At 48.5% G+C, this 21,976-nt stretch overlaps 1 protein-coding gene across 3 annotated transcripts in view; it reads right to left on the reverse strand.

Moving 5' to 3' along the window:
* Positions 1–1,551, reverse strand: part of LOC123950984 (peroxisomal trans-2-enoyl-CoA reductase-like) — a 29,832-nt gene extending 28,281 nt beyond the window's left edge. The window contains exon 1 of one of the 3 annotated variants that reach the window (XM_046019521.1): positions 1,361–1,551. In XM_046019521.1, the coding sequence (XP_045875477.1) occupies positions 1,361–1,484 (124 nt within the window). In that variant the 5' untranslated portion in view covers positions 1,485–1,551. The remainder of the gene's footprint in view (positions 1–1,360) is intronic. The other 2 variants (XM_046019524.1, XM_046019525.1) reach the window with 2 other exon arrangements.
* Positions 1,552–21,976: the final 20,425 nt, after the last annotated feature.

A 21,976-nucleotide genomic window follows, 5' to 3' on the forward strand; every position in this document is an offset into this window, starting at 1 on the left:
AGGCACAAGACAAGGGGTAGCATGGCACAGTGATCTCAGAGAGTGGAAACAAACAGTGGGAGTCCTATGATCATCCCAGCTTGCTGCCTGGAGAGAGTTTCGCAGGTGCAGCCCAGGGAGGAGGAAGAGGAACCACTCAGATTCCAGGACCAGATGAAGTTGGGAGTCAACGGAGGCCAAGAAGGGAATGGAAATGGTGTTTCTTTTTTCTTTTCTTTTTTTTTTTTTTTTTTTTTTTTGGTTTTTTAAATTTATTTGACAAACAGATCACAAGTAGGCAGGACCTGATCATGACCTGAGCCAAAGGCAGAGGCTTTAACCCACTGAACCACTCAGGTACCCCGCAAATAGTGTTTCAAACAGGCTAAACCTCATTTGAAAAGGCAATGGGTAAGATACTCAGAAGGGTATGGCCTGAGTGGTGAAGCAAAATTACCCTAGATTAACTAGATTAAAGAATATTCAGGTCAATACTTAACATATAACAAGTCTCTCTTAAAGTATCAAACTGTTGCCACAGAAATAGCAACTTCTGGGATGCAGTTAACACAGAACAAAGCTCAAGAATATTTATTTTTTATTTATTTATTTTTATTTATTTATTTATTTATTAAAAATTTTATTTATTTATTTGACAGACAGAGATCACAAGTAGGCAGAGAGGAAGACAGAGGGAAGCACACTCCCTGCCGAGCAGAGAGCCCGATGCAGGACTGGATCCCAGGACCCTGAGATCATGACCTGAGCCGAAGGCAGCAGCTTAACCCACTGAGCCACCCAGGCGCCCCAAAGCTCAAGAATAGTTAAATGAACATAAAAATAACCAGCATCCAATAAGGTAAAATTAAAATGTTCAGCAGTAATGCAAAGAAGCAAGGAAGTCCAACCCATAATGAGGAGGAAGTAAGTTAATAAAAACAGAAACTGAAATGGCAATGCTGATATCATTAAATAAACCAGTGATAAAGAGAAAAATATGAAAAGTCTTCCCGCGTTTCCTCATTCGGTAATCCATACGACGGGTTCATTTTAAACACATCTATAAAGAATTCCACAGCACGTTTCCACAGGTCTCCTTGTTCCCGACTTCGACCACGTTATCTTTGATTCTAACTCCTCCTTTCAGTTCACAAAGAGTGGTTTCATCCTTCAACGCTTCTGCAGCATCTCTTAGACAGAACTCTTCCCTTTCCCCCCGCGGTTTCAATGTCGCCTACAGGTACAGCCTCTGGGCTTGGCCGGTCCACCTCTCCCAGCCCTGCCGAGTACCTGCTGGCTCCGGAAACCCCCTTAGGCTAGTGTGTGTCTCTGCCGACCTCTTGATCTTAAGTAGCCTGACCCAGAGGGCCCGCTCGCGTACCCAGGTGCAGCAGCTCCGCCGTGATGGCCTTTCCGATACCCGTGGCCCCTCCCGTGACGATGGCCAGTTGGTGCTGCAGCAGGCCTGGCGCCAAGCAGCTCTTGCACTCGCCCCAATCGGCCATGTCTGCAGGGAGGCTGAGTCCAGAGAGCGATAAGGTCACTGTTTCCTTGGTCTAGGAAGGGCGACTGTATAGGGACCCTGCCCACGTGACCGCCCGGGCGCCGCCCCGCCCCGCCGCCCCGCCGCCCCGCCCCGCCGCCCCGCCGCCCCGCCCCGCCGCCCCGCCGCCCCGCCGCCCCGCCCCGCCGCCCCGCCGCCCCGCCGCCCCGCCGCCCCGCCCCGCCGCCCCGCCCCACCGCCCCGCCCCGCCCCGCCCCGCCGCCCCGCCCCGCCCCGCCCCGCCCCGCCGCCCCGCCCCGCCGCCCCGCCCCGCCCCGCCCCGCCCCGCCGCCCCGCTCCGCCCCGCCCCCCGGCGCCTCCCCACCCCCCACGCCGCGGCAGGTCCCCATCTTCCCAGCCCACAGCTGCTCCCCGGCGGCGGCTGCCCGACTCGGTCTGGGTCCTCTGCCAGACTTTGTCCGCGGCGTGTGTAGGTGAGATCCCTTGTTTGTTGGGTTTTGGTGTTTGTTTTTAAATTTCGGTGCCATTGTGTGGACCGGAGGAAGGGAAGCAGACAAAAAGGGGCGCGTGCTCCATTTCCAAAAATCCCCCGTGCTTTAGCTCTCATGGTTAATTAAGATAGAATTCTCCAGGGCACCTGGGGAAGGAAAGGCTGCAGGCTCTGGCTCCAGTTGCTGTGTGCCTCTGGCACACAGGAAAGGGCCGGCTTAGCTGAAGGGGAAGAAATCTGGCGTCCAGATCCTTTCACCCTCTGCAAGGGACGCTGAACGCTGAGTTGGGGGGGTTGGGGAGTGGGATGCCGTTATGGTTATCCACAGAACCAAAATAATAAATGATTTTCAAAATAAACTCGAACCCACTTCCACCTCATCTCCCTTTCCCCGCCCAGGAGTGAAGGGAAGATGCAACCTTTACCCCATTTGAGATCTAATCCATTTCAGCCCCGCTGCAGAAACTGGGGAATCCAAGAGTGTGTGCTTCCTGCAAGAGCGCTGATGTAGGTATCTGAGATCCTATCACCTGGTTCATTCCTCTAGCAGGGAAGCAAGCATTCGGAGGATGGGGGGGTGGGGGGAGGGGCGTGGAATTTCTCATCCGCAGTTTGATGTCCAGTAGCCCAGGGTTATTATTCAGATTCTCCTCCGCATTGTTCATCCAGCTTCACCCTGTCCCCTCACCAGAGAGAGCTTACACCTGGACTGGCCTACTGAGACTTGGTCTAAGAATTTGGCAGATCTAGGGCATGTGTGTGGTGCTGTGGTCTTAAGGATTCAGGGAACACGCTATTTCCGTCTGCTATCAGAGTACTGTATTTTCACCTACAAGGTATTAAATGATGTAAAAGCAAACAAGGGCCATCCTTTTGTTGAGCCCACCCCTATCTAGTTATTCACAAAGCAAATTAGAAATGGGTCTTGTTAAAAGTGGCATCATGCGGGGCGGGGGGGGGGGGCGGGAGAGGGGGGTGCGGTTATAGACATTGGGGAGGGCATGTGGTATGGTGAGTGCTGTGAAGTGTGTAAACCTGGGGATTCACAGACCTGTCCCCTGGGGATAAAAATACAGGGACGAGGGAGGAGCGTAGCAGGAGGAAGTCTTTCCCGAGCACAACCAGAATATTTTCGTTCAGTTGTAGAGCTGAATGTACTGCAGTCTGAGCTGACCTGCTGATTTTCTTTCTTTTTCCTTTCCTTCCTTTTTTTTTTTCCTTTTCACTTTTTCCTTCCCCCCCCCCCTTTTTTTGGTGCCAGCTTTGGTGACTTTCCCAGAAAATTCTGAAACCAAGTCCAAGTGTGACAGGGAAAGTGCACTGCAGTTGGATTTACTGACCACCGGCCAAGCTTCATGGCCGAGACCTTTCATCCGGGAGCCCTGGGCTCTGTCCCAGGCTGTCGCTGACAGTCTGGGGGACTCTGAGGGAGCTAGAAGTAGAAATGGCAACAGCTTGTAAGAAGAGAGACCTTCCGACCAAGGACTGCTCAAGCATGGCTCTTTCCACCCAAGCGTGACAACGTGCAAAAATTAATTCTAAGATGCCCTCTGTCGTCTTACACTGTGTTTGCTGTTATCTGTGTCAAGTCAGCAAAGGTGTGGCATTTTTCCTAGTGGGAAGTCACCGTAGTACGTCTCTTCAGGCCAGAGTTTGGAATGGGTTGCATAACGAGTGAGGATGAAGTGGGGGCATTCGCGGCCAGCCAGAAGGGCAGCCTTCACCTGCCGAATGCTTCCCTGCGCTCTGGGCCCCTCTTCACTTCTGGGGACCTCTCCAGGTTCACCTCGGGTCATCCTCTGGCCGTGCCCCCTGGAGTTGGCTCATCTCCAGGCCTGGCTCTCCCCCACTGAGTATCCCATTCCTAACGTTTTTTTTTCCCTTCGTTCTACCCAGTTAAACATTCATTTATTCCACGTAGGCTCTGCTCAGCCAGAAGTTAAAGAGAAGCGGGTATTAGGAGAAAACCAGAGGAATTCAGGTGAAGCGTGGGAATGATTTGAAAGGAGAACATGGGAACGCAAATGGATCCCAACTGCTGAAAATGAAGGAGAAGAGAGGGGTTCTGAGCGGAGAGGTCTGCTCCGCTAAATGCTATTTGTGGGGCTTCCTGGCCGTCCATGCACATGGTCACTGTGGTTTCCAATCTTTCCTGAACTGGGCTTGGAGCAGCCTCGCCACCTTGGAAACGCTGCCAAAGCTTGGAATGCAGGATCCCTGGGTGGAGGCCAAGGCACCGGAGGAACCAGATGGCTGCTTGTCCCAGAGGATTTTGTGGGGCTCAGGGGCTGACTTGGGACGGGGTGAACGCTGGCGTGAGGCGGCAGGCAGCAGGCAGCATGGAGCACAGCTCTGAGTTGCACAAGAACCCGGGTAGCTAACTGGGGGTGCCCGGTCGTCTTTGCCATCTGATCGGTGTTGGGTAAGGCAGGGCATTTGAGAAACGATCTCCTGTCCGGCTGCCAGATCCCGGGCTGATGTTCAAACACTGACTGTCCTTCTCCCACTTGCTCCACCTGTTCCTGCGTTTCGTTTTGAAAGGTTTTTGCTTCTCTTTTTTCTCCTGCTTCCCATCCCTTCTGACTCTGCAGCTACTGGACACCTAGAGCAGGGCTGTGCAAGCCCTTGCCCAGGAGGGGAAGCAAGCAGACCTCTGCAGGTTTCGTCCACATTTCATTCCTTTCGCTTGCTCAGAACACACTCCCTGGCCGCCTGTGCTTGCTGTTATGTAAAGGTCTCAGCTGACACAGGCTGGGTTCTGGTCCTCTGGAGGAACTGGCTCAGGCCCAGCTGTATCCTGGCCTTTGACTGCCAAGTGTTTGAAAAAGCTTTTTACAGATACCTTACTCTTCACCTTAACATTTTATTCCACGACATAGTATTTCTACTTTTACCTGTTTTATTTAGTTATTTTAATTTATTTTTAAAAAGATGTTACTTATTTTAGAGACAGAGAGAGAGACTGGCAGAGGGAGAGGGAGAAACAAGCTCCCCCCTGCACCGGGAGCCTGATGCAGGACTCGATCCCAGCACCCCAGGATCATGACCTGAGCCAAAGGCAGACACTTAATGACTGAGAGCCACCCAGGAGCCCCAATCTTCTTACCTGTTTTAAAGTGACATTTAATAGAAAACACCTTTGGGCTCATGGAAACTGGAGAGAGTACATACTGAATGACCTGTTTCAGAAGGATGACTTTCTATGGAACTTCTGCCTCCAAGAGTGGAGAGCAGTTGACATTGTTGTTTTTCAAAATCCTGGCAAATGTCCCTTCTTGTAGGGACAGGGCCCACCTAATACCTTCATTTTTAACTTGGTTACCCTCCTCACCATCTCCAAATAGGGTCACAGCCTGAGGTGCTGGGGCTTTGGACTCCAATGCAGGGAATTTGGTGGCGTGTGCCCTTCAACCCATAAAGATAGGCAGACCACTGACAGGATTATAAATTGTTGTTTCTTTTAGTGGACAGACATAGCCTCTGTGGCCATAGCCATAAACAAAGTGCCTGCCCTCGGGGGCATAAGGAAGACTGATGACGGATACATACCAAGTAGCTTGTGACGAGCACTTCAAAGAAAAATAAGACAATCTGAAGAGATAGAAAGCGGCTCTGGGCTGGGAACTGGGCTGGGAATGGAGGCCTGAAGGAGGGGAGGGCATGAGCTTTGTGGAGAATGTGCCAGGCAGAGGGGATGGTGGAGGTGCGAAGGTCCAGGCAGCAAGAAGGGTGGTAGCTGCCAAGGACAGTGAGGCCTGTGGGGCCGCAGCAGGGGGAGGCAGGGAAGGGGCTCTTGAGGTATGGCGCTGGGAAGCCAGTAAGGACCAGAGCAGGAATGCACGCTGGGCCATGGGGTGGCAGGCGGGGGTTGGGGGGGGGTGGATTTTGAATTTTGTTCTAAGAGGAATGAGGAACACTTCTTAACTAAACAAGTAAAACATGCTTATTTATTTGTCCCTGTGCAAGGTTTGTTCCTTCCCTCTCGCCCCTGTCATTCCCATTCTGGGAAGCTCATGTTCCTTGGAATCTTGAACAGACCTGGCCTTAAATGTGAGAGAATTCTACACGAATTTCTTTTTTCTTTCTTTCAATTTTTACTTATTTATGAGAGAGAGAGAGAGAGAGGGCGAGAGCAGAGGGAGGGGCAGAAGGAGAGGGAGAGGGATGAGCAGACTTCCCGCTGAGCGTGGAGCAGGGAGCTGAGGTGGGACTGGACCCCAGGACTCGGGGATCATGACCTGAGCCCAAGGCAGAGGCTTAACTGACTGAGCCACCCAGGCTCTCCCCCACGGATCTCTTGATCTCTGGGAGCCAAGGCACTGCCTGCCTGTTTTTCTGGACTATCTTTTCAAGGGTGCTTACATAGTGACCAGCCCTGGGAGGTGTAGGTAGGTAATTCTCTCTCCAGAGAAAAGAACACGCAGACCTGTTTTTCGTTGTAAAAGATGTAGGTTCCCTGGGTTCAGGGTACCTTTCCCGTGGGTAGTGTGTAATGTAGCCTACTGCACATGCGCAGATCATCTGACCGCCCCTCCCCCCATTACTGCTTTGGAATCGGAGCTTAGAGCCCCTCCATGAAACGTACTGAACCGCCCTTGCTGGGTTCTTTGTCTCCTCCCAAGAGTCTGGTGTGTTTTGGCCATGTCTCATGCCACTCGTGAAACTGTGGCAGGAGGACTTGTTACCTTGTAAGGGATTCAAATTTCAGATGCCTCGCAGTTCTCCACTACCCAAAGAATAGCTTCTGTGTAGGCATCATGACTGAGACCTTGACCTTGGGCCAATGCTTTGGCGATGTCTGTGGTTTTCAACTTCTTTTTAAAATCAAGTTGGAACTCTTCTCCCCTCATCCCCCTCAGTGAATCTACCAGGAAACTGACCTCATTAAAACCTCTCTGGTAGAAGATTTCCCATCTCCCACAGCCCCCTGCCCTTGCATCCTTGGAAAAGTCACTCAACATGATTTCAAAAACACTGTTGAGCTTCAAAAAATCCCCTTTAAAAGTCAAATCTGATATCTGGGAGCAATAATACATTCTTATCAGAAGTCTGATAATTACGTCTGTCTTAGCAAAAGTTAATTTACATGTCAATATCATTAATAGGTCAGCACAATTGATCTTTTCAAAGAAATGGGATCCAGGATTAAGATTGCAGGATATGGAGGGGAGGTTGGGAGGGAGGGGCACTGTTGTGCTTGGCCCTGGGCAGCAGAGCAAGACTCAAAAGGAGAGGAGAAAGTCCTGGAAATTAGAGGCATGGCGAGGATAGCAGGTGATAAATAAAATGACATCTGATCTGCCTGTCAGGACACTCACTCCATGGTTCTTCTGTGCTTGTATCCAAAGGTCTTTTCCTCTTCACTCGGTCTTTACTTGGTTTCCTTGAACTTTATGATGCCTTCAAGGTCCCCGGGAGCTTTGAGGGCAACCAGGTGGAGGGAAAGGGTATCCTTACTTTAACATGTTTCATACTAGGGTTTACGTGAGAGATCCTTTGGAAAAAAGACTCTCCTGCCATGCTTGGAGGTCATCTACTTCACTCTGTCACCTGGAGCTCTGGCAGGGTGTTAAAAGGAAAGGTTGTTAGAAAGGACACCAGGTGCTTATTTCACGGAGCACAAGGGGGAGCATGGCGCTGTAGAAAGGGTTCCTGGGGTTCAGGCTCAACGCTACTAACTGGTTCCTGACTATACTGCGGATTTGCTTTGTGACATTTGGCGGGCTATTCAACCTCTCTGGGCTGGTTTTTTGTTGTTGTTGTTGTTGTTGTTTGTTTGTTTCATCTGACAGAGGGGGGTATGGAGGATATGATCTCAAAGTCCTCATATTTAAAGGCCTGTGAACTAGGGAGCAGTGATGTGGTTTTTACCCCAAGAAACATTAAGTGTTGCACCCCTGGGCACCTGCATTGTAAGGAGCTAGACTTTACTCATGTCCTTTGAGCGAGATACATGCACTGTGCTTGGAATGGGGCTTGGACAGTTCCCAGAAGAGAACAGGTAGATTTCATTCTGTCAGGCCACCTTTTCCTCCACATTCCAAACCTGTGGCTCACAGGTCAAATCCAGGTTTGTGTGTTTGGTTTTTCTAAGTCCAGTTTTACTGAAAAGCAAGCGTGCCCATTTATTGGCGTATTGTCTTTGGCTGCTATAGCGTGTCAGTCACAAAGCTGAGGAGTTGTGATGGAGACCTTAGGTCTTAGGAATTCTTAAACACTATCTGTCTTGAGGCCATTCACGCTTGGCCTTTGATTTGCTGCTCAGTAGTCCTTGCTCGAATGCTTGTGTGGATTTTCCTACCAGAAGGACACGTAACCAGCTCCGTCGGAGAAGGCGTCCTGTGACTCCCCCAACTCCTGCCTCCCAGTGACAGAGCAGGTGGAGCCAAGATCCTCTCCCTCTCCTTTCTTTCCCCCTCCGTCCTTCCACTATGCTGTTTTTCCCTCTCTCTCTCTCTCTGCCCCTCCCTTCCTACCGTCCCTCCCTCCCTTTTTCCTTCCTCCCCTCCCGCCAAATAAATCTTTTTTTTTTAAAGTGTGATCTCACATACAAATGGCTATCAGACACATAAAAAAATGTTCATTATCATTAGCCATCAGGGAGATTCAAATCAAAACCACATTGAGATATGGCCAAAATCAACAAGGCAGTAAACAACTAGTGTTGGAGAAGATGTGGAGAAAGGGGAATCCTCTTACACTGCTGGTGGGAATGCAAGTTGGTGCAGCCGCTTTGAAAAACAGCATGGAGAGTCCTTAAGAAAGGAAAAATAGAGCTACCTTATGGCCCTGCAGTTGCACTACTGGTATTTACCCCAAAGATACAGATGAAGTGGAAAGAAGGGCCATCTGTACCCAATGTTCATAGCAGCAATGGCCACAGTTGCCAAACTGTGGAAAGAACCAAGATGCCCTTCCACAGACGAATGGATAAAGATATGGTCCATTTATACAATGGAATATTATGCCTCCATCAGAAAGGATGAATACCCAACTTTTGTATCAACATGGACGGGACTAGAAGAGATTATGATGAGTGAAATAAGTCAAGCAGAGTCAATTATATGGTTTCACTTACTTCTGGAGCATAAGGAATAACATGGAGGACATTGGAAGGAAAGGAAAAGTGAGTGGGGGAATTTGGAGGGGGAGACAAACCATGAGAGACTGTGGTCTCTGAGAAACAAACGGAGGGTTTTGGAGGGATGGGGGGTTGGGTGAGCCTAGTGGGTGGGTATTAAGGAGGGCATGTATTGCACGGAGTACTGGGTGTGGTGCATAAAAAATGAATATTAGAACACTGAAAAAAGATAAAATTACAAATAAAACGTCTGATCTCCCCATTTTGCAAAAGAAGAAACTAGAATTTGAGGAAGGGAGGAGAGGCCCAACCCCACCCCCACAAATCCCATAGTTAGTTCATAGCTGAAACTAGGACTCGGGTCTCCTAACTCCCCCTGGGCTCAGTTCACAGGGCCAGGTTGCTTCTACTTCTAGGTAAAAAAAACTTTACCCACAAACGACATGGAAGAAGGGAAAGAGAAAGGGGCCAAAACAGACAGGAGCGAAGGCTACTGATATCCACCAGTTTCTCGTGCATAAATATTCTAAGTTACTTTTGGAAAACATTTGGTAGTTTTCTGAATTTTTTACAATGCAAGGCATGGATTTGGAAGTCTGACAGACACGGATTCAAATTCTGGCTCTCCGACTTACCCACTGTGATGCTGAATTCATTTAAACTCTCTAAGCCTTGGGTTCCTCCTTTATCAAATGGAGGTAAATAACACCCATTTCCTTCAGTGCTGGGGACGACTAACAACAGAAGGTATGCAAGGAAACCTCACTCGTGCAATAAGCTACACCCAGGATGCACCATTTCTAGAAAGTTAAGAAAGAAGCTAGATGCAGTCAGGAGAGATATGTGGGGGGGGTTCAATTCCATCGCTGCTTTCTTAAGGTAGATGCTGGGTGCATGCGTGTGCTGACTCTATTAGTCTTCGCAGCATTTTGTCTTAAATACATTTTTTAGAAAATTTACACATTGAAATTAACAAGTGAACAGCATGATCATCGTTACCAATCCAAAAGGAGCTATTCCGTTCTTACTCCACGTTGAGCACTGTGCTGGGCACAGCCAGGAGAAGTCAGGGGAGCTGGATTTAGTGCCTCTAATCTAGACCAGAACCTCCAATCAAGCTGGGGTTGCAGCACCCCTCTTAGAAGAGTCATAACCACAAGAGACCTGAGGGGTAAACAGAAAGTAAAGAGATTCCATAACTGCTTGGGGAAACTTTTTAAGGCTCCATCACAGAGGAGGCAGCTAAAATGGGCCTGGGGAACAGAGCAAAGCTTAAGAAGTCGGAAAAGAGGGGCGCCTGGGTGGCTCAGTGGGTTAAAGCCTCTGCCTTCGGCTCAGGTCCTGATCCCAGGGTCCTGGGATCGAGTCCCGCATCGGGCTCTCCGCTCAGCAGGAAGCCTGCTTCCTCCTCTCTCTCTGCCTGCCTCTCTGCCTACTTGTGATCTCTGTCTGTCAAATAAATAAATAAAATCTTAAAAAAAAAAAAAGTCGGAAAAGAAATAAGATGTCTAACTAACAAATATGGCATTAGAAACCCCACCAGGGGGGAGGCCAGCATGACCGGACCGATCACAGGCAGAAACTGGAGAATCAGGGGCGCCTGGGTGGCTCAGTGGATTAAGCCGCTGCCTTCGGCTCAGGTCATGATCTCAGGGTCCTGGGATCGAGCCCCGCATCGTGCTCTCTGCTCCGCAGGGAGCCTGCTTCTTCCTCTCTCTCTGCCTGCCTCTCTGCCTACTTGTGATCCCTCTCTGTCAAATAAATAAATAAAATCTTTTAAAAAAAAATTAAGAAACTGGAGAATCAGACAAGCCAGGGAAAGAGGAAGTGTAAAAGCAAGCACAGACAGTCAGCACAGAGGTATGGCTCACACACTGAGGAAAGAACATCAGATTTCTATCTCTTGTGACTTGCAAGAGAGCAATTTTCATGTCATCAGGCAGAGGCCAGAAACCAGATTTCAGCGGCACCTGGGTGGGTCGGTCGGTTGAGCCTTCGACTCTTGATTTCAGTTCCTGTTGTGATCTCGGGGTCCTGGGTTCAAGCCCCGAATCTGGCTCCCTGTTCATCAGGACTTCCAAGTCCATCCATGCCTTGCATTGTAAGGAGCCACTAAGCTCCTTGGGATTCTGTCTTTCTCTCTCCCTCTGCCCCTCTCCCACCCGAAAATAAAGAAATACTTTAAAAATTTTTTAAAAGAAAGAGAGAAACCAGATTTCATGGTGAATGGGTGATAAGGAAGGAAGTGGGGGGTGGGGGGGAAGCAATTGACAACTCTTTCAAGACCTTTGTGCCCGACACAGAAGAAAGCAAAGGCTGGTAATTGAAGGGCTTGGCAGTATCGGGATGAATTTTCAGGCATTTCTAGAAAAAGGAGAAATTCTTTTTCTAGAAAAAGGGGAAACGAAGAACTAGAAGAACAGAGAGAAACACAGACACAAACCAGACAAGGCACAGGCATTTCCCTTCAGGTATAAAGTTCCAGAAAAGCCAAAAAAAGAACGAGGTCAAAACATAAAAGGCAAGATCAGATTGGCAAAGGAGATGAGACCGAGTTGCTTTTCTTGAACTCGCGAGAATCCCTGGTGCATTTTGGAAGAGGCCTGCAGGTGACCATGTAGACAAATGACACTTGTCATTCCCCAACCACACCTCTTCCCAGCACTGCTCCCTTGTGGCCTGAAACAAAACTTGAAAACCATTACCTCACCATAAAGGATTTAGTTAGGGGGAGAGCATATAGACAAAACCTTTTTTTTTTTAAATACAAAAAAAAGACATAAAGAAGTTCTCCATAAAATAAAAATTAAGACCATCTGGCCCCATGATTTCACCACATCAAGGTTTCAAGCCGGCCACTTTGGGAAACAGTCTGGCAGATTGTCAGAATGGAGGATTCCTGTATGACTCAACATCCCACTTCTGGGGATATACCCAAGGTCACTGAAAACATACATCCACACAGATGCTAGTACGCAGACGATCACAGCCCCAAAGTGGAAACAACCCACATGCCCATCCGTTGGTGAACAGGTAAATAACACGGAAAGAAGCCAAACTTAAGAAGGGGATTCAGCCTTAAAAAGGAATGAAGTGCTACTAAATGCTACAATGCAGACGAAACTCAGAAACACCATTTTGAGTGAAAGAAGCCAGGTGCCAAGACCACAGAGCCTAACACTCCATTTATAAGCAACTTGCAGAAGAGGCAAATCTAGGGAGACAGACAGCAGATCTGTGGGTGCAGGGATGGGGTGGGCCAAGGAAGGGGGAGTGGCGAGGGATTGCTAAGGGGTGTGGCGTTTCTTTGGGGCAGGATGGAAATGTTCTCTCTCAGGGGAGAGGATTGCAGAATTTTCTGAATATATGAAAAACCATGGAACTTCCCACTTTAAAAATAAATAAAAAAGCAAAAAAGATTTCAAACTAGTCCTCATGATGACTTGAGTAAGGAAGAAGATACAGTTACCCATACACACACCTATCACTGATCCATACTTCCACAAAAAAGCCCAAGCCGCTCTTCTCAAACGGGGTTGCACTGAAATGATTCCAGGATTGACACTGAGCCACAAAAGACCAGTCCACTCATATCCGCATGCTCAGAAGAATAACAATGATAATTAACAGTAACTAGAATTTATTGGTTGTTTGCTATGGCTCAGACACTCTGCTAAACACTTTACATGGATTGGCTCATTTCATTTCTCACTGCAACACTTTGAGGTACATATTGCTGTCCTCCCCATTTTACAGATGAGGAAATTAAGGTGGAAATAAGTTTCATAATTTGTGCCCAGTCACCCAGTTTGGATTTTCACCCCAGGCAATCTGACTCACGAACACTAGGCTATTCTGGCCCCAAGTGACTCCGTCTCCTTAAAATTACTTGCAAAATTCACTGCCTTCCCATGCAAACCAGGGCAGGTGAAGATTTTTAAATAACCAAAACTATTTGTTATTTTTAAATAACCAAAACTATTAACTCGAATAGCAATCTAGGATGGAAAACTGGAAAGACCCAAGACACTGAGAATCAGTACTCTGTTCTCGTTACAGTGAATACTGACAAGTTGCACATACAAGCAAGCATGAAATTACAGATTGTTACTTACTTCTTCGTAGACTCAGGGTGGTTGACTAGCTGTCTCCCTGTCCACATTATCCTAATAGTCTAGGTTTCTTGTTGGAACCATCAGCAAGAGCACACCAAAGTTTGTGCATCGTGTGTACAGTTGTTTCTGTATATAAAGCAGACATGACAGATCTATGTACATACATGTGCGCTCACTAAGCAGTGAAGGGCAGATGGTAAATTCTAAATCCTAAGTCATGGGAGTGAGAGATGAATGAGCTCAGAGTCATCAAAGAGAAAGGCTGTGGGGGTCGGGGGGGAGCTTGAGAACCAGCACTTAGCTGGTTGGGGGGAAGGCAGGAAGGAAGGATAAAGGTCATTCCTTGAGGGAAGCTTGGGGGAAATAAGAAGGTTGAATTGTCCCTAGAACAGCAAGGATGCCTGTCTGATTAAATCAAGGCGTGCACAGTATTTAATATACTGGAAAATAAGAGTGGACAGGCAGTAAGGGGTTACGTAAGACCTCATAAGTCAAGGGAAATGTCTGGACTTGACGGAGTTAAGAAAACGTAAATCATGCTTTTGCAAACTTAGGAAAGCTTTATCATGTTAGATGCAGGTTTCATAAGAAACTACCCCCTAGGCGTGACCTAATGGAACCCTCATTTCATCACAGCCAAGGTACAAAAATAATTGCTTAAAATGACAGCCCAGAACAAAACTGTGTTGCATGGCCCCTTCCACAGAGCCACTAAGTGCACTCATTGCCAACCTGCCTTTCATTCCCTCACACTTCCTAACAGAACCTGTAATGAGTCAACATCCTAGTGAACAGACTGTCTCTACAGAAAATAAGCATTTTTTTTTCTTAATGTGAAAAATATTACCTGGGTTCAGTCACTTATAATTGCCTTTCTTTTGTGATAAAACTGAAGGCACCGTATCCAACTTTTCTCCTGGACGAACTAGAAACTCACGGTCGCCTTTTTCACTGAAATAGGCCTATTAAACACACGGTCTCCGCAGATCCTCTTGACGGGACCCCGACACCAACTTCTCTCCCGCGCTTCCCTTGGCGCTTCCCGCGGCGTCCATCTGGGTCTCCCGCGCCTCCGGGGGTTTGCGCTCGCGGACAAAAATCCTACCCAGGGGACAGGATCTCCAGGCGGAGGCCGAGGGGCTGAGTGGGCGCCTCAGTGCGACCTTGAAGCGAGCCCCTCTCCCCGGCTCGAACGGGTACACGGGCACCCGGCTCCGCGCCGCGGGCCGCGGTCACGGAAGCCCAGATCGCGGCCCCGGGGCGCGCGCCCACCTGACCAGGGGCTCCTTCTCCGGCGCGGCGGGCTCCTCCAGGCACCTGCACGGGCAGCAGCAGCACACGGTCCTCAGCCAGTCCCGCGGCCCCATGGGGAGCCAGGTGCCCCGTGGCACAGCCACACTGGGACACGGTCGGGGCGGCGAGCGAGGGCGGCTGGGGCGCAGCCACACGGCCGGCGTCCAGGTGCGGGGACAGTGGCGGCCCGGGCGTCGTGGGCCGGTCCGTGCGCATCACGCCGCGGCCGGGGACGCGGGCGAGGCCGGGACGCCTGCAGGGCCCGGGGTCTGCGAGGCCGCGCGCTTTCCTCCACTTGGGTTTTGTTTGGGGCGCCTGTTTGGCTGGGGCTTCCCGCTCCCTTTCTTTTAATTCCCCGGTGCCAGTTGGGACGCATACGTCCCCGAGACGCTCCGCTGCTGCCCTCTCCGGAGGAAGCGGGGACTCCAGGCAGCCGGCTCCTCCGACGGGCGCCCCGGGCTGGGGGAAGGAGGGGGCTTGCCCTCGAGTCACAGGGCACGAGGCTGGGCTGACTCTATTCATACGTTTTATTGGCTTCGCTCCCCGAGGAAATAAAAGGTCCTCCTTCCTACTCCCGTGTCTTCAAAGCAGAGTGGAGGGCACGTTTTTTACCAGGTCAGACCCACACAGAGTAAAAGCTAGCAGAAGAGCGTGGATTGAGACGTTAGCGAAGTGGTTTGTTTGCTTTTGTTTTGTTTTGAAGTAATCCCCACACCCAACATCAGGCTCCAGCTCGAACCCAGATCAGGAGCCCCATGCTCCATGCACTGAGCCAGCCAGACGCCCCCAGAAGAGGGTTTTTTTTTTGAGTACTGCATTCACCGTAATTTTTCCAGTCCTTTTCAAGCTCACCAGCCCCTAAAACACAGAACAGGCAACCCCTATCATTAGTTTCTTGCAATTTTCCAGAGCTCTTCATGTGCTTATAAATAAGCACATGCGTATGTATGCTTGTACGAACTTGTAAGTATGTGTACTTCCGTCCCCGTCCTTTTTTTATTTTTGAAACCCAAACGGTAGCATATCTCGCACATTTGCGCCCTGGCTTGTTCCACTCAGTAGATCGTGGAGACCTACAGCAATACGTGTATATCTTCCTCTGTCATTTTAAAGGTTATTATAGGGTCATACCGATTCCCATGTTATTCAAGCACACCCCTATCTACTGACATTTCCGTTCATTCTGGTCTTTTTTCACTAAAATAATGTGCCAGTGAGCATCCTTGAACTACGTGTTTGGACATGTGTATCTATTGAGTAAATGCGTGGCAGCTAAATGCTGGGTCTTGGTAAGGCCTTTTTAAAAATTTTAATAGGTCTTGCCAGATTGCTCTCCAAGGAGGCAATTCCAATTTCATTCTGACAGGCAACGTGCGAAAGTATCTATTTCCCTATACTCCTGCCAATCAAGTCACCATCTAATTTTTCATCTTTGCCAATCTAATTTATTCAACAAATACTTAATCAGCATCTGTTGTGTGCCAGACTTGTACTAGGTGCTGGGGAAACTGCAGTGAACAAAAGAAACAAAAATCCCTATTCTCTTGGAGCAAACATTCTAGGAGGAGAGTTAGACTAAACAAGTGTTTTCTTTAGTGTGTTAGAAGAAACTGCATGGGGGCTCCTAGAGGGCTCGGTCGTTAAGCATCTGCCTTAGGCTCAGGTCATGATCCCAGGTTCCTGGGATCAAGGCCCACATAGGGCTCCTTGCTCAGTGGGAAGCCTGCTTCTCCCTCTCCTACTCCCCTGCTTGTGTTCCCTCTCTCTCGCTGTGTCTCTCTCTGTCAAATAAATAAATATAATATCATTTTTTTTTAAAAGAAGGTAATGCATGCTATGGGGATAAATAAGGCAGGGAAGGAGACAAGAAATGCTAGGGAGGGGTGTGTGTACGTTTGTGGGTGTGTGTGCGTACGTGCTGGGGAGAAGGATGGCGCCTGCAGTTTTAAATGGGGTGGTCTCAGAAAGCCTCCTAATATGGTGACATTTAAGCCAAGACTTGAAGGAGGTGAGCAAGCCAGCTATGATATCACAGGGAAGAGCATTTCAGGGAGGGTGGGGCTGGCCTAAATCCCTGAGGAGAGAGAGAAACTATAGGATGCAGGAGAAAGAGAATTCTAGGGGCCCTGGAGACGTGTAGGCCAGGAGGAAGCGTAATAGGAAATGATGGAATATGGGATTTTGTAGGATTTTGCTTCAGCTTAATCTCCTAGTTGGAGGTGTTTGGGTGGAGGGAGTGATGCGGCCTACTTAGAGGACAGTGGGATCCATTAGCTGCCACCTTGAGAAGAAACTCGGTGCCAAGGGCTGTTCAGGGAGATGCACATGGAAGCCATTCTAACGATCCAGGTGACAGACCAGGGAGGTCTCGGTACAGGTGGGATGGACTCTGGATGGAATCTGAAGGTAGAGCCACCAACTTTTGCTAAAGGATTGGAAATAGAGTGTGAAAAAAGAAAGGAGTGACTCTAAGGTTTCCGGTTGACAAGCTGCAAAAGTTGACTGGCCATTGACTAAGACAAAGAACACAGTGCGGATAGGTGTGCAGGAGTGAGGAAGAGCTAGAATTGACTTTCAGAAGCGTCAATTCTCATGGGCAGTGTGTTAATTTTTTTTAATGTGTTGCTACCCATAAGTGTGTCCTGTCCTGGCTACATGATGAAGCTGAAGGGACTTAGCAAATGCGTGTTCATTGACAGGCTGGCTACAGAAGGCTAAGAAGAGTACCAGGAGGTTTCCTTTGACCTTGACTAAGTTGGGGAGACTGGATAAGGACCCATGATGTGAAGTCCACATTACAGAGTAGCTGTTGTTGCCAGGCAGCATGGGGCTGTGGTACCAAGCCCAACACCATGTCATTTATCACCTGCGACTATGACAGCATGGAGGCCGAATGTTGTTCTTGACGGCAAACTTCCTACTGGCTGGAAAAGCCCTTTGGGAGAATGCACTAGGTTCTAAAATTGGATTTTGAATGTGAGTCAGTCCACTTAGGTTCAAATAGAGAGTGGGTAGAGAAGGCTGCCAAATGTGAACTCAGCCAGCAAGAAGATGCTGTCTAGGTTCTAGCAACTACTATTAACGACTGGAGTGGGATTTATTGAGTAGAAAATTAGAGAAGGCTTTCAGCTCTTGGAAAATACAGGTGCCCTGCCCCTTTACTACAAGTCACTTAATTTTTCTGAACCTCAATTTTCTAATCTTTGACATGGATATTGAATCTGGCCCTCCCTAACCAGACGCTGTTGTGAGATTTGAATAAGATAGTTTGAAAACCATGAAGTTCCTTAGAAATGTCAAAGGTCAACACTATTAATCAAATCCAGTAGAGGCCTTTTGGCCAAATGTCTCCTCCAGTATTACTGAGCTGCCCGTGACAATATTTGTACCTCTCCTGTGTGGGGGCATCATTTATGTGGTCTGTTTCAGACAAGATATTTCTAGAAAGCCATGGAACAACATCTGCTTAACAAACAAGATCAGGAAAGTCTTAACGGCCTCATTTACTAAGAATTGTATATACTGTTTACTTGCTCTAACAATTACTAATCTCTTTCTTCTAAAATTAATTTTGAGACTTAAAACTTATAAATGAAACGTTCCTCTAGAGAAGTTGAAATATTACAGCTCAAGTTCCTTCTGGCCACAACCCACAGTCTGTTCACCTTCTGCCCTCTCCGGGGTAACCTTGTCATCAGTACGGTACCAAACTTTTTCCAGACACACAAGCACCTGGGTGACCCTGTGATGTAAATTTACATCACGTGTGTGCTGTTATTTTGGGCAGTGTTTTGTTTTAATATAAAAAGGGCACGTCAATCTGCCAGCTTCTTCCACCTAGTCGTCTGTCTTGGATGTCTAACCTTATTAGCACATATAATACTACCTCATTCACAATTTAACTGGAGTGAGTATTCTATTAATCAATTTGCTAAGGATTATTTTGTCTATGTTTTTGCAGTGCTCACTGTCCAGGAACTTAAAAACTCTCCTGATTTCCCTGTTTCTTTCGGTAAATAGGACCTTGGGGAAGAACAATGTTACTAACCCCTCCAGCTACAGCGTCCAGGTGGCTGAGACCACGTTTTGGTGACCTGTTTCCTGTTTCAGACCTCATTCACAGAAGGGCAATGAGCCTTCTTTTTTTTTAGAGTGATGCTAGATTGTTCCCACCGCCTGAGTTGACGCCAGCACCACCCACCACAGATGGCAACATCCGACATCACCAAGAGCCCCTGGGCACCTGATGTCGGGGGAGTAGGCAATCTCCTGGGGCCCAGGGTGACTCACAGACCCATCAGCTGCTTGTTTTCAAGGCAGAACGCCTGGCCCGTGTTGTGAGCTTTCTCCATGGCAGGAAGAACTCTAGTGCCTGCTTTGAAAACAACTAGTCTCCTTTAAGAATTTATTGATGACTCCTGTGAGTTACAGGTAGAGGCATACGCAGGGCAGGACAGATCAGAAAATCACATTCGTAGGCTCCAACAGCACATCGTGATTGCATCCCACAGGAAAGCGAGGCTTGCAACGACATAGTTCAAGCTGATGTCACGCATAGTCATTCAACAAATATTTATTGCACCAGGTCTTGGGGATACAATGGTGAATGAGAATGTGGGCTCCATCCATGAAAACGAGGACTTTGGTTTGTACTTGCAATATTCCAGCCCCTTGAGCCGTGCCGATCCAGGGTAGGGACTCTGGAAGGGAAGGACTCTAGAAGGGAATTCTGTATCATAGCATCAAGAAGAGAGCAGCCACATGGTAGGCCCATAACAAATGTGTTAAAGAAATGTGTGAAATAAGAAAAGGGGATGTTGAGTGAGTCTAGAGTTTGCGTGAAGTTATCTTTAATTTCTGAGGAGCCCATTTATGAGCCACCCATATCCAGTAGAGAACTAAGGGACGCTGTCTTCCTTATAGAAAACAACCACCTTCTGAGACAAGCCAGTATTCCAAGCAGACCTCAGCCTCATTACTCAAAGTCACTGAAAATGGACAGCTAACATGCCTCCTGTCTGTAGAGAAGTCTCATCAGGGACTGAAATGGCTGGCTGTCACCAAGATAAAAGTCAGCCAAGGGTCCCTATTGGCTCTCTTGTTTCCATCTCTGCAATATACCTCACGTCTGCTGTTTTTTTTTTAAATATTTTATTTATTCATTTGACAGAGAAAGACCACAAGTAGGCAGAGCAACAGAGAGAGAGAGAGAAGCAGGCTCCCTGCTGAGCAGAGAGCCCGATGTGGGGCTCGATCCCAGGACCCTGAGATCATGACCTGAAATGAAGACAGAGGCTTAACCCACTACATGTCAAACCCACGTCTGCTGTTTTTCTTTGACAAAGACCCCCCTCCGATCCCATGGGTTGGGTCTGATGATCAATCTACTCCCCTCCCAACCCTCAGACCTTAACCTCCAATGAGGAATGGGCATGTGTCCAAGATGGGCCAATTAGACAAGCTTCCTGAAATTCACATCTTAAGGACAATGGGCCAAAGACAGAAAATGGCTGGAGTGGAGATGTGAATTATTTTCAAACAGCATCCTGAAGAAGTCCAACAGCAATTGCTGTTTAGATGCCTGGAGTTTGTCTGTTCCTGGACTTTCCAAAATCCCGTTGTTCAACCTGTTGAGTTTTCCCATCATTCTGAAGCTTACTCTATCACTTGTCAAGTCAATATTCTTTTTTCTTTTTTTTTTTCTTTTTTTGCTTCAGGTCAATGAGGGTCAGAATCTGTTGCTTTCAGCGCTAACTCTATACAGTCCTACCGACGAGGGTTGAGAAACGAAAAAGGAATGATTGTGCTCAGAGAAGAATTAGGAAAGACCAGCTCTCTTTTAGGCCATACACAACAGGCCAAAGTTTGATTAAGTCAGGTGAGATTTTTGTCTGTTTCTTTGCTTGATTTCTCCTTCCCGAAGAGAAACAGATAAAGATCTGCCACCCAAGAATCCTTCAGTCGTATCACTCTGTGGTTCTCTATAAAGCAAATGACTTTCCATATTGTCACACTATTTTTATTTGGTACAGTCTGCTGATCAATTTCACTTCCTTCCCTGCCCCCAGAATGCAGACTCAGAGAAAACCTTACTGATCACTCTTTGCTCCTTCAGCATCAAGCAACGAACATCTTGGCGCTCTTCTCAAAATTTAGTAGAGACTCTTGCAAACAACTTCGTACTTAGGACCCAGTGCTACCCACACTTTGTAATGGCAGCCGCTGGTGCTCTAGTTCACACGCGCTTGTGTGTGTCCAAGGAGTTCTGCCATCCCGAACGGATAGAAAGGACCCCACAAAAAAAAGAGCCAGTCTGAGGGTCTGTCAAGGTCAATGCCCAGCAACTCAGACTACAGGGGCTTTCTGCAGGAGGGATTTCAGAATCCCACCCCACCCCCTAACAATTCAGAAAGGTAATTGATGAGTTCAGCGACGTCTACTCCCAGACCAAAAAGGAAGAGCGAAATTATTGCACTGGTTATAAGTTTCTGAGTTCCCAGGATCCAAAACACCTGCATTAGAATCCCTGGGGAGGCTTACGGAAACACCAGATGCCTAGGCCCTACCGGAGACCTTCGGAATCGTAAGCTCTGGGCTGGGGCCCCGGGCTCTGCTATTCTGCCAGGCTCCCCAGCAGGGATGGTCCTCAGTGGAGGCTGAGGAGGTATTAATGGCACGGCAGTTAAGGGACACTCACTGTCGGGGCAGACCCTGCCCTTGTACAAACAGGCCAAGAGTGAGCCGCCCCGCACTTTCCGGACCCTTCTCCCGGCCCTACTTCCCGAGCTTGGGAATTCTGAGGCACACGGTTACGGACTGAACTGTGTCCCCTCCAACATTCACATGTTGAAGTCCTAATCTCTCGTACCTCAGAACGTGACCGTACTCAAAGGCAGAACCTTTAAAGGGGCCACTGAGGTTCAATGAGGTCGTCAATCCGACCTGACGGGCCTCCTTATAAGAAGAGGAGATTGGGATGCAGAGACGGAGGGAAGGCCGGGAGAAGACAAAGACAGAAGACCACCATCTACAAGCCAAGGGGAGGCCTCAGAATGAAATCAGCCCTGCTGACACCTTGACCTCACAGCTTCCAGAACGGTGAGAAAGCACATCTCTGCTGCTTCACCCACCGAGTGTATGGCGACCGTTAGGGCAGCTCCAGCAAACTGACACACAGAGGACACCCGAGAACCATTGCCAAGTTGCCAGCCCGGGCTCTGGCCTCACAGCGCCCTCATGTGGCTGCAGTCAGGACGAGGTGAAATACTACCCTGCAGGTTTACAGAAAATAGGAAGCACTCTGTGAACTTCAGCTACAATTATTGTTCTTAAAAAATATACATACTTTTGGATGCCTGAGTGGTTCAGTGGGTTAAGTATCTGCCTTTTGCTCAGGTCATGATCCTGGGGTCCTGGGACCAAGTCTGGCATCTGGCTCCCTCCTCAGCGGGGAAGTCGCTCCTTCCTCTTCCCTTGAGCCTCTCTCCTGCTCATGCGCACTCGCTATCTCCAGC

This window comes from Meles meles, chromosome 9 (assembly GCF_922984935.1).
Source record: "Meles meles chromosome 9, mMelMel3.1 paternal haplotype, whole genome shotgun sequence".
NCBI lineage: Eukaryota > Metazoa > Chordata > Mammalia > Carnivora > Mustelidae > Meles > Meles meles.